Source organism: Pithys albifrons, chromosome 4 (assembly GCF_047495875.1).
Source record: "Pithys albifrons albifrons isolate INPA30051 chromosome 4, PitAlb_v1, whole genome shotgun sequence".
Lineage (NCBI taxonomy): Eukaryota > Metazoa > Chordata > Aves > Passeriformes > Thamnophilidae > Pithys > Pithys albifrons.
Window position 1 is genome coordinate 92,844,126 of NC_092461.1, and position 12,596 is coordinate 92,856,721.

The 12,596-nt window shown below is 36.8% G+C and overlaps 1 protein-coding gene across 2 annotated transcripts in view; it reads right to left on the minus strand.

The window, feature by feature from the left end:
* GABBR2 (gamma-aminobutyric acid type B receptor subunit 2) overlaps positions 1–12,596 on the minus strand; it is a 482,477-nt gene that overhangs the window by 149,672 nt on the left and 320,209 nt on the right. For both annotated transcript variants that reach the window (XM_071555005.1, XM_071555006.1), the window contains exon 12: positions 1,242–1,349. In XM_071555005.1, the coding sequence (XP_071411106.1) occupies positions 1,242–1,349 (108 nt within the window). The remainder of the gene's footprint in view (positions 1–1,241; positions 1,350–12,596) is intronic.

Genomic DNA, 12,596 nt, shown 5'->3' on the forward strand with positions numbered 1-12,596 from the left:
TAACTTTAGTTACTTTCAAGTTATTTTGTATTTACTCAATTATCTTTTACACTGAATGATATTTGGGATTGAATGAACAAACATTTAAGCAAACCTGACATGACAGAATAGTAGGGGGAAGTACTAGGTAGCTTTCTTGTTAGGGTGCCAGAGTGCTAAATCCAGTTCCAGACATAATTCCTTAATAACCACAGGCATAAATCCTCTTAGAAACTGAGTTACCTCTCCCTGTCTATCTCAAGTCCAAGCCTTTAAAGGGAACAACATATCTCATTGTGACAGACTCCCTGTATATTGCAACTGTGGAAAACGTAACACAGTACTAACAACAAAAAAAAAAGTAACAGAGCTCTTCCATGATCACACACTAGAGGGAAACAAAAAGAGGAATCTGATGGGGTTTTGGAATATTGTTCTACTTATTTTGGCTGCAAATGACTTTTTATCACTTATTAGAATAAATATATTCAGATGCACATAGGAACTGCATTTGGTGCTACTGCTCACTCTATAATAATACTAATTTTGTTTCTCTTTTTCATGAGCATTTCTCTAAATGTTTTTCTACCAAAACTATTTTTATTCACCATTTTCACAGTTTTTAAATAAAACCATTTGATTAAAAGTACTTCATGTGTGCAAATAAGCTCCACAGGAAAAACATCAATTGAACAACACATACATGAATGGCTGTACTACTCCTAAGCTGATCCTAACTGTTTACAGAAAATGTGCTGTACCAAAAATGACAGACAACTATTGTGGGTCAAGTCCGATCAGTCTTAGAGTAAACTTATGCAATTTCAATCAAAATTAGAGAGAAAGCTGTTTAAACAGCACTTCCTCTTGCCTTCTCTGCCTATTCCACGAGAAATCTGCATGTAATACCTGTATCTCAAGCAGACATTATAAGAAAAGATTTCATAAGAGCTGTGAATACACCAAGAAGGAGCCCTCTGGATGGTGAAACAGCACACTGAGAGTGGGGATTTGAATTCAGTTTGACATTTTACAGCCATCTCCACTGTCCACCTCTTGCTATAAAGACTGAAGGGCTGACGCTTGGCTCCAGCGCTCAGAGACTAAAAAGTAGATCAAGAAAGTTCCAATATTAAACACTTCAGGATCTTTGAATGTGATACATGAACAGAGCGAGCACAGCTGTGGCCATCCAGGAAAGGCAGAAAAACAATCAGACAATTATATTCACAGAGTAACAAGAAGAGTTTATTTCCTCTCACCTTTTTCTTCATTTTTACATTTTTGAAAATTGCATGAACTCTCCATGTTTTTGCAAACATTGCTCCAAATGCAGTTGTGTATCCCACTGTAAGAATCCATGTTCGGACCTAAAAATGTATATACATAAAAAAGACAAAGTCATTTAGTTTTCAATATACAATGTGGACACCCATAATCTCAACCAATTTGTTTCTCAAGACCTTGAGAAAAAGACTATTCAAAGAACATAACAAAAATGTTCATATTTCAGAATTTCTCATTCATTGCTTACTTGCTTTTTTACTTCTCCATTCCCCATCCAACTAAAAGAAATTGAGAAGCTGAATTAACCATCTCTTTCATATATAAAAACTCAAACCTCTTACAATACTCTGCATTTTTATTCACTTTTACTGTGTCCTGTACAGGTGGAGGAAAGAACCAGTGGAGGAACTCAAGAGACAGACTATAAAAAGTACTCAGCCAGCTAATATTAACAGCAACATTTTCATCAGAAATGAACAGAGAAATAGAGAGGTAATTCAGATGAAATAAAAGATAAAATTGTACTATGTGAGGTATGCACCACTCAGTGAAAACCTTGAGCATTCTGGAACAACTGACATTAAATTATCATAGAGGGGAAAATGGCAAAACAGGAATGTAGTCTTGGTGGATAGGCCTTGGGAACAAGACCTGAATCAATGATAATACCTGCAAATGGGGCCTAAGAAAAAGGAGATGGTGAGCTTGCACAGAGAGATGCAGTAATAGGCCCCTGGGCTGGCCATACCTTTGACAAAGACCTATCTAGATATTTTTCTCATAGAGATCTGTCCAGAGAAAACCAGAAGATTTTAACACTAAGATAGAGCTGATGTATTTAGCATAAAAATAGGTGCCTATTTTGTTCCATTTTTTTTAATAAAAAAGACTACAAATTGACTAAGAGGGTCAGAACATAAGTTACAAAAGCTTTTCCTGAATTTCCCCACCTGCCCATAGCCTCTTGTACATAGGCCCTTGCTTTCAGACTTGCTTTGAACTATGACAGTGACTTTCAGAGTTGTAGTAAGGTCTGCACAGCCCTGTCCAATTCTTCCTTGGAAGTTTCTCTTTTCATTATCCTGTAGGATTAGCTGTTTAAAAACTTTTCTGCCCTGAACAGGCCATCGTCTTCCCCAAAGATGGATCAGAGACTACAGAGCATAGCAGGCATAAGACCATGCAAGAGGCAGAGCATGGAGATGGAAGCCAATAGCTGAAAAATGGCAAGGGGGAGGAAAAATCTCATCCTCTTTCTATAGACTCCACATGGACTCTGCACAAAAGTGAACAAAGAAGTGAGAAAAAAATTCCTGTACCTTGCAGATTAAAAAAAATGCGGGAGAGACAATTGCTAAAGACAGGGAAGGGCAAGCTACAAAAAGGGAAAGCCCGTGTTCTTTTGGCCATGGTGATCATCGGAAACCAGCCTAGTGTCTCATCTAACTTCTGGAGAGTTTAGGATTTTTAATTTGTAACTTCAGGATATGCGTATTGATGAGAAACCAGGTGTTCTAGTAAGATGAAAAACTTGGCATCTAAGATAAATATGACTAATAATATAAATTTCTCAATACATGGTATCTAGTGTTTGGCTTTCCAAACTTTTTCAGAATTTCCGTTTTTCTGCTAAAAATATAGGGGTTTGTCTCCCAAAATTTTCTGTGGATAATAAATTCTGAGTTTTAGTAAGTATTAGTGATTGGGCATCCAGGCAGGAAAAAAAATATGAAAAAAAAAGATATGACTCATTGAAATAATAAGGATAAAGTAATGAGACAAAATTACTGCAGTTCCTTACAATAAACAAACAAACAAATAAGAAAGACACGTGTGGTCTGTAATGGTGAATTAATGAGAGGAAAGTGGTTCTTCCACAAGAGTAGTGAGGTACGTGTTGCCCAAAGAAGTTGTGGATGTCCCACCCCTGTAGGTGTTCAAGGCCAGGTTATAGATTGGGCTTTGAGCAACCTGGTCAAGTGTGTGGCATCCCTGCCTATGGCTGGGGGATTGGAACTAGATGATATTTGACATCCCTTGTGACCCAAACCATTCTAGGATTCTATGAATAGTACACACAGAATCAGCACCCTGGGTCTTGGCAGAGAAGAGCATATACAAATGGACACCCAAAAACAGTCTGAGAGGGCATATGTCCAAAACTGATAACACCTTACATCCCACAGAGACACACACCTCAAGTGTGCAAGTGTGAACTCGGGGCATGCTGTGCCTCCAGCATGGGCATTACGAGGTTGCAGAGATACACACAAAGCTGAGCCCACACCTCCTAAAGGACAGGTGTGTAGAGGGGAACCTGCAACCACAGAAGGAAGTGTGTACCACTAACCCATGCATCCCATGTGCAGGAGGTGTCTGTGTGTAGCTCACCATGTGCGTTAATTAGAAAATGTTGGGATTATGTACAGAAGACTGTTTGGATACATATTAACATCTTGCTGGCATCTAATGTTGTGGTGTATCTGTTGCATTGCTGACACTGAGTCTGGATGTAGAGTTCACTGATTGCTGGTTCATCTTGCCATTAATAAAACCAGTAAACCAACTGCAATTAGATTAAAACCATGTAAGTTCTGCCACTTCATAACATTTTTGAGTGTGATATTGAAAAAGAAACTCCTAAACCCCCAAAAAATTAAAATTGAGTAAAGGAATAGACATTGAGCTCAGCAAAGCATTATTTTTAACTTCAATATTTTTGAAGTCTTTGCTCATTATCCACCATCATACATTATGCTTCAGTAAAACCACAGATCAACTCTGAGTGATTTAAAAAATGTGTCATATCAATATTTTCATATTAGCTAGTTATATTTTTTGACTTCACATTAATAACCATGCTTACCATTCAAACTTTTTGCTGCTATTAATAAGTATTTAGCTCTTTTGTGTACAGTTCAGTGATATATTTGGCAAACAGATACATGGTATTTTCGTGTAACTAATAAGACTGTTTTCTCACTGAAACAGTTTAAGTGTCTTTTGGGAATATAATAAATTCAATTATACTCATAATATGTTTCTAACCCAATATTCAGGAGAATGTTATTTCTAGCATATTTGATTCATGAAGTTTTATGTATTCCTGTTCTGGATTGTGCATATTAGAATAACATACCTACTGTCCGTATTGGAAAGATTCTAGCTGAAACATACCAGGAGATTTTATCAAAATGAGTTCACCGTTGCTAAGAAGGAGATGGGAAGTTTCAGACGAAAATAAATTTTTAATTTTGAAGCAAATTACCTCAAATTTGACTGTTATAATTCATTCATGCAGCTGGCAAAATGAAAAATTTAGAAAACAGCAAAAGTCTCTGAAATTCATGTATCTGGTCATTTATATTATTAAATGTCTTATACCTCCAAATCCCACTCATTTGAAAGAACATGATAAAAACAACACCAATAATCATAGAGAATGACCATGATGTTATACAATTGATCAGTAATTCTCTCATGTTGGAAGACAATAATTATATGTTTCAACAGAAGAAGCTGAAGAAGATCACCCTTTTCCCAGTACACACCAAACAAGCAGGAAAGATGTCACTGCACTTACGAACAAGATGCTACTAATATCTTGTAGGAGCATTACTTTTTAACTTTCTTTTGCAGTAAAACCCCCTCTCTTTTAAACCAATCCATAAGGTACTAAAGACCTTTTATTTTCTCAAGCAAGACTATTTTTCCATCACATAATAAGCACTGATAACTTAACAGTCTTATACAAAATTACTTCAATTTGAATCCTACTTCCTCTCAACCTTGAGCTTCAGCTGGCTAGCCTACATTTGCTGCTATTTGGTATCTTCACACAAATCTATCTGCACCTTTCCCACCCACCTCTTATGTGAATGGTGGTTACTATTTCTGTATCTGTGTAACAGACCTACAATGTTATCTGATATTACCACTTATTATTAATAAAAGAAGCAAACTAATTGTGAACAATGAGTTAGTAAGGGGAAATTTGTCCGTGGTGAAAGTACCAGAAATACTCTGAATAAAGAAGTAAAAGTCTCTGTTAATAAGAATGAAGCTTACAAACAAAACCACTATTTTAGCTATTCCATATAAAATTGCAAAATAAGGTTATTTTGGAAAATGGACTGAATTAATGCAAGGTTTAAAGTGTCATTTTTCAAGAAGTTCCATTATTTTCCTATATTAAACCACTGCTGCATATGCACTCAGAAGACCACAAAGTTATGAACTGGCAAGGAATGTCTGGGAAGATATTGAGTTCATGAGAACTGTAATAACAATTACAAACATAGCTTATCAAGGAAGTGATGTACTTTACTGCTTTGCTAAGTTGAAAATAAAAATATAATCACCTTCTGAACTGAATACTCTACTACACATTCTCTTTTTTCATATTGCATCTTTAAATTTGCTATGTTAATCTAGTTTGTCAATATCAAGCAAACAAAAAGAAGATGGGACTGAAGAATTAGAATGAAGAACAAAGAAAACCAAATAGCAGCGCAAAGAACCTCCATGTGTTGTGTCAAAAGCTACAAACATCTTATCTTTGCTGAAGGTACTTTTTTCTTAAATACAGTTATTTGAATGGGAAAGTGAAACAGTTTGGTTCTTTAAGAACTCCATCTTCAGTTAGTAAAACATTTAAATTATGCTTCTGCAGAGGAATCACTCAGATTTAAGATTATTAAAATATATATTTTTAGTAACTCAAGATGTTAAGTTTAATGTGTGGGGTTTGGGTTTTTTTGTTTGTTTTGGTGGGGGGTTTTGTTTGTTTATTTTTGTTGATGTTCTGGTTTCTGTCTTTTTTTAAATAAAACTTGAAAATCTTTCTTTTATAGGACTTAACACTCCAGAGACTCTCCAGCTTAGGTTATGAGACTCAGACTGATTCATTTAGGTAATATCAATAATTAGTCAGTCCTACACACACACTGGGTGGAAGCTGCAGTGCCCACAGGCTTAGGCTGCAGTTGAACAGCAATGCCAAGCAGCTTGGTGGCATTTCAGAACTAGACTTAGGCATTTAAAAGGGACAAGTGTCAGAATAAACCATGCTGTGGGTTTTGCCCTGGACAGCACAATTACGTTTAAGAGGACAATTCTGTTGATTCCTCTGGACTACTCATGAATTGAAAATTAAGCACCTTCTATTTTTCTTGGCAAACTGGGGACATAAAGGATAATTATAATGAACAAAAAAATGTGTCATCTCAACAGGTTTTCACTGGGCCATGATCCTGCTTCTATTAAACATGGCAAAATTGGCAGTGTGAGCACAAGCAGACCCCAAAGAATGAGTTCATCCCTTTGAATTATACTTTTCTGATTTATATCAAACATTTTTGGCAAGTTTTTATGACTTTTAACTCATTTTTTAGAATTTGTGAGGCACCGGCAGAGATTCCTGCAAAATGTAAGTGGCAATAATGTTATAGAATTGAATCCTGTTGTTTTCACATAAATTAAGTACAGAGGCTCATCGCATGCTGTGAGATCTCCTGTGGAGATTTCTTAATATAGTTTAGATCGTTTTTCAGAGTTAATCTATGAACAGTGTAAAAGAAGCCAGAATTTCTCCTTTTTCTGTAAGGAGGCTTTAAAATCTCTCTGCTGTTCTACGAAGGAGGTGCAAAATATTCTAAAAGTATTACCTTAATAAATCTCTGGCAAGGTTGTGGTGTATTTGCTTCAGCACATGACATAATTTTGTTTCTAGTATATATTCAGCCTTGTAAGTTTTGTTTCTACTCTTTTCCCCCCCCCACCCAAGAAAATGTCATTTCATAAAACAGAAGCTGATCAGGCTTATGTTAAACTCAGTAACAGAACTGCCTTTGAATTAAATAGGAGTAAGATCAGTCTCAGGCTGAACAACAGTGAGGACAATTACGGAAATGATTATACAGAAAAGGGATTAAAATTAACAGCCAAACAATTAAGTAGGAAATAAACTGAAGAATACATACAAAATTAAAAAGGCTAAATGAAAAACACAAACAAAGGCTATGGTTTCCAGAGCCAAAGAAAAATATTAGAGGTCTAAATCCTTTTGCAGTTCAGCAGAACTTGAGCACCTCTCTGTTTAGATTTGGGGTTTTTTGAATTCCTGATCAAAACTAAACAATTTGAGGAAAAGAATGAGGCAAATATAAAGTCTAAAGATGGCAAAAAAAACCCCACCCCATAGCCTGAGTTTTGGGAAATGCGTGAAGTGCATAAAGGACATGAATAAGGAGCACATCAACAACTAGTATCCAAATATCAAGACCAGATGGTATTTGGTAACTCAGGGTCTAGCCCAAATGGCTCTTGCCCATAGTACACTGAGAAAACCACAGTTTTCAGGTGTCAGTTGCCTCAAAAATGTTTAAACAGAGAAAATCTGAAGAGATAAGCAAAGACAAAGCACAGGTTCATACATCTTCTCCCTCTTCCTGATTTACCATTAGAAGCAAGTCCCTTCTTCAGAACCGCTCTCAGCCATCTTTCATAGTTTTAGCAAATTGCCCACCGTCCCCTTCACCCTGCAGTCTGCTCCCATCCCTAGGAACCCATTCCATAACATCTCACAACTGTTTCCTTCCTGCTCCTCACTGCAGTCCCTCAGTCTCTGTTTTATGTCTTTTACTGGATGTCTCTCCACTGTTACACTTCTCTGAAATCCTCATCTTGCACAGGTTCAGGTTTACACAAGAAAAGGTGCAATGTGGACTATGAAGTTCCACCCTGTCTAGCTGTTCTCTCAGTGTGTCAGATGTAAGACTATGAAAAATCAGTAAAAAAGAACAAAACCTGCCTTTCACATTGTTATAAGACACAGAGTCAAAAGTTTTTGTGATCCATAATTAAGAACTATACTAGTTGAAAACTAGTAAGTGCTTCTGAATATCTGGATACATTTAAAGGTCACATTTTAATGTACCCCTTTGAGAAGATAAGGTCTGTGACATCTACTGTTGCCATGAATGTACATGGTCTCAAGATGTTTGACTGAGGAAAACAAAAATTCTGGATAGTCAGAGACACACTGCAGTAGGTAGCTGGACTTTGTCAGTGGTCTGACAAAGTGGTATCTTTATACTCTCGCCTTCTTTCTTTCTGCCTGTCATCCCACTCCAGTGTTTGGTTTTGTCTTTCTGTACAGTCTGCTTCCAAATGCCTCCATCATGGCTGAGAGCAAACAATTGAAATCTGAGAGCCTGAGTACATCTTGGGATGGATGAAGACACCACTGAACACCAAAGATGTGCAAAAATCTTCATGTTCCCTATTTAGTTTATCCAAGTCAGAACACTGAACAGGCTCAGTGAGATCATCAGGAATCACAAAACATCTGCCTGGCTTTGGCAACTCTTATAAACTATGATAATTAATGAGATAAACAATATAGAGCATGCTTCATTTTAGTGTCTGCGTGAAAGACTTATAACCTCTTATCTTTTATATAACACCTTTGCAGAACTCTGGAGTGTAAAGGAGATTGGAATGTAGTTTCTATCTCCAGCATAGAGATCTCCTAGTTCAGCATGAATCCTATACTGAATTATTCAAAACAAACCATTCACCCCTTCCTATCATTTCAATTACCCACTGCAGAACACTCCCTAGTTGGAAGTGCTGCTACAGATCAGAACTACCAAGACAGAGGAGAAGCACAGCTGTTCAGTCTACTACTACCTAATGCACCAGACCTTTCTTTGTGGAGACTATGGGCATTTTACTGTAATGTGGAGTACTTATATCAGTCTTCATCCCCAACCTACTGATTAGATTTACCTATTTGAGGAAGATGCATAACAGACTATGGTTCTCCTCAGGGCTGTAGTAGTCTTTCATTTCATAGCAGTTCTAACTTGCAAAGACATTACTTATCCTAAATGTAAAACATGAAATTCTCAGTGGAATGTATTACAAAAGTCTAAATGTTATGATCATATCTAATATTCTCTCTATTTTAAGTATCTCTATTTTGTATGTCAGCTTAAACTCTATTCACAGGATATGTCACTGGCATTGCTAATTTTGAGTCTCTCTCTTCCTTATAATGAATGCTTTCAATTTTATTTCCACTTGCTTGCATTTTTCCAGTTGGCATCACTTCTCGTTTCACACCCTTATTTCTAATTTCCTTTTTATTTTGCTATGATACCATGGTAATTCTGAGATTAAAAACAAAGATAAATCATTCTTATTCTTTCTCTCTCATATTTGAAGCACTTTGTACTTTAGCATACATATGCATTTAATGAAATGTTGTATTACTTTTTCTTAATACACTGACCACCTTCTGAGAACTCACTGCTCTGGACCACTTTAATTCCATATAATTGGAGTTTTAAAATAATCTCTAATTCTGAAATGGAACTAAATAATCCTACATTTGCTATTACAAATTCTTACTGTAAGTACACACAATTATTATGTATTTAAATATACTTGACTTTTCCATAGAAAATGGGCATACCGACATAAAAATGAGTGTGTTTGGGAACCAATTACCCACTCTAGCACAGAGTCAATGTTATATAATTTCAAAGACTAATATAATACCCCTATTCAGCAAATTATTTGACTATATGCTAAAAGTGCTTGCTGATTCTCCAATACATTTAACACTTGTTTCTATGTTTCAGCACAATGACTTACATACCATATCCTCCTACAACTGCCTTACAGGGTGGGAAATGGTACTACAACTTTTCAAATAAATCCTTTGAAACTTTCAAGTATCACAGATGTAATTTTGGATCATGTTTCAGTGTCCTTGGAATATCACAGCATTAAGCACATGTCATATGTAAAAGTAGATTGAAAAAAACCTGTAAAAAATACCAGAGGTTGCAATGTATTTCACTCTCCAAACAGTGCTATGAACATTGCACTAGGGAGGAAACACACCCAATAGAGTTGAGTGCAATACCTACAAATTTGGAGACCATTTTTCCTGAATTTTTGAGTGTAGGATAATAGGATCATAGAATGCCCTGGGTTTTAAGATAGCTTAAAGATCACCTAGTTCCAGTTCCCCTGCCATGAGCAGGGACACCTTAGTAAACACAGTAGCTTTAAGGACCTCCTCCCATAACTGTTGTCAAAAAGTGTCAGAAACTTAAACAGAGACCATATACAACATATCTAATTAGGCACACTCGCTACAGTGCGTATGCTGCTACCGTGGTGAACTCCTATTGCTTTAGAAATACAGAAGACAAAAAGGGTGATTACTTGGCTTAGAGAGGGGATAACACTAATGACAGCTTTATAGCATTGCATGGGCTTATAAAAGTTGACTCAAAATCTTTACTTCCCTACCAAAAAAAATCTCCCTTCATTGACACAGCTCTTCTTTGGGCCTGAGATGTAGTTGTTACACCCACATGACTTGGCTCAATGTTTTTTTATGATCACTCTCCATTGTAGCTGGTCTTACATAAAATGGGAATTTTAAACTAATCTCTCATATGGCTAGAATGGGTAATCAAAGCCATGCATTTCCAGGGAGATGGATAATGAAGAGAGATTTGTACTGGCCTGATCCTATAAGCACCAGTGTCTGTAAGCAGTCCTTATGAAACCACTAAGCACACTGGCCCATATGGAAATCTGGATTTTCATGACATGGAGCCAAATGTATATGCTGTACCTGGAACTTAGTGGATGTTTCAAGGAACGGAGGAGAGAGAGAAGAGTTACTGAACAGAAAAGTGGGTTTATCTCCCATATTTTTGAATTTCCCATGATAATTCAGAGTTTTCTAGATACAAGATAACTGCATTGCTACAGTCAATGGTAGCCATGTAAAGATAATATCTAAGAGAAGCATAAGCTATCCCATTTAAAAAATTAGAACCAGAGGAAGAAATTTCATAAGAATTGTTTTAATGATCAGGAAGTTAGGAAAAAAAATCCTGATTAGCGGCTTCTGAAGGGTTTGCTGCACCTATGAGTGTAGAACTAATTGCTGACAGAGCTGGCATTCATAAGGTATATCAGTAGCCATGCACAAGAAAACACAAAAATGCTTCTCTACTGGAATGAAAACCTAGAAAGCCAAGATTGAGAAGAAATCTTACAGAGTCTGCTCTATAGCATTTTAACTATGTGGAAAAAAAATAAAAAATCCAGAAACTCTGTTTAAGGCATGTGATGATACTTCTTAATCCAAGTTCGGCTTTAGGACATAGCAGTCTCCCTCACCTTTTTCTTGTATTGGTCTCTTAAGTCAAGTAGTTACACCATTCAAGTGCCGGTCCAGATCTATCACTCTATGGCAGACAGACAAACAGGCTGAACATATTGTGGCAGATAGAAATCAGAATAAAAGGAAGAGATATGTAAGATAAGAGAGAACAAGACAGCCCACAGTTTTGGGTTTTTTTGCATTTAGAATATGGGAGTAGTGGTTACATTTTGAGAGGCAAATAAGAGAAAAAAGCAGATATAAGAAATGTTCTAGGTCAGAGACACAGGATTTTGCATGTTGGTTCATTTTACAGAGTTAAGACTGAGCTGTTTCACATTTAAAGAAGGACTTAAATTTAGATTTATATAGCTACATCTGTTTGGAAACCTGTTCCCTAGAACAGTTCAATGCTGATAAATACCTCTGGTTCCCACATTCCTTCTGTTCAGCAGTGCATGACTACTTCCAGAGGAGGCCTGCAGCCTGGCAATGACCTCAGGAGCTCTGAATACAAACCTCTCAAGACTGAGCAGACATCAGGACTTAAAAAGTGCATGCCCTGCCACTAGATTCTTCTGCAATGGAGGGTGAAAAAAGATTTGGCTTCCTAATGGCACCTCTGCTCCACTAGAAGCTGTTTAACAAAAAAGGGCATAATTGCTGGATAAAAAAATGGATGATGGCATCTTCCACTTCCTACTGGCCTCTATGTATTCATAAAGTTCTATATTAGTTTGGGAGAAGTGAACAGGATTACCCTTTTCAAGTCTTTGAGGCACCCCTTTCTACGAGCTGTACAGAAAATTAGTGCTCTAGCTGTAGGAAGACTGGATATTCTTTCCTTCTCCTTTCTTTTGCTGCTAATGTTTCAGAGTCTATAATACAGCTATGCCCAGGCCCAACTAAGGAAGGTAACACTTTTCATAGAAAATCCTGAACATTCACCTACACTGTATCTTCTAGCCCATCTTGGCATGTATTAAAGAATCTCCACTGTTTTGAAATGGTATAACTGAAAAGTGTCACAGCATTTCACTTCTTTAATGGTTCTAGACAGTATGGAGGGTTTCAGTTGACATATTGGGATGTATCTGCATCAATCGGCTTTAGGCATCCAACGTTCATGCTTTGA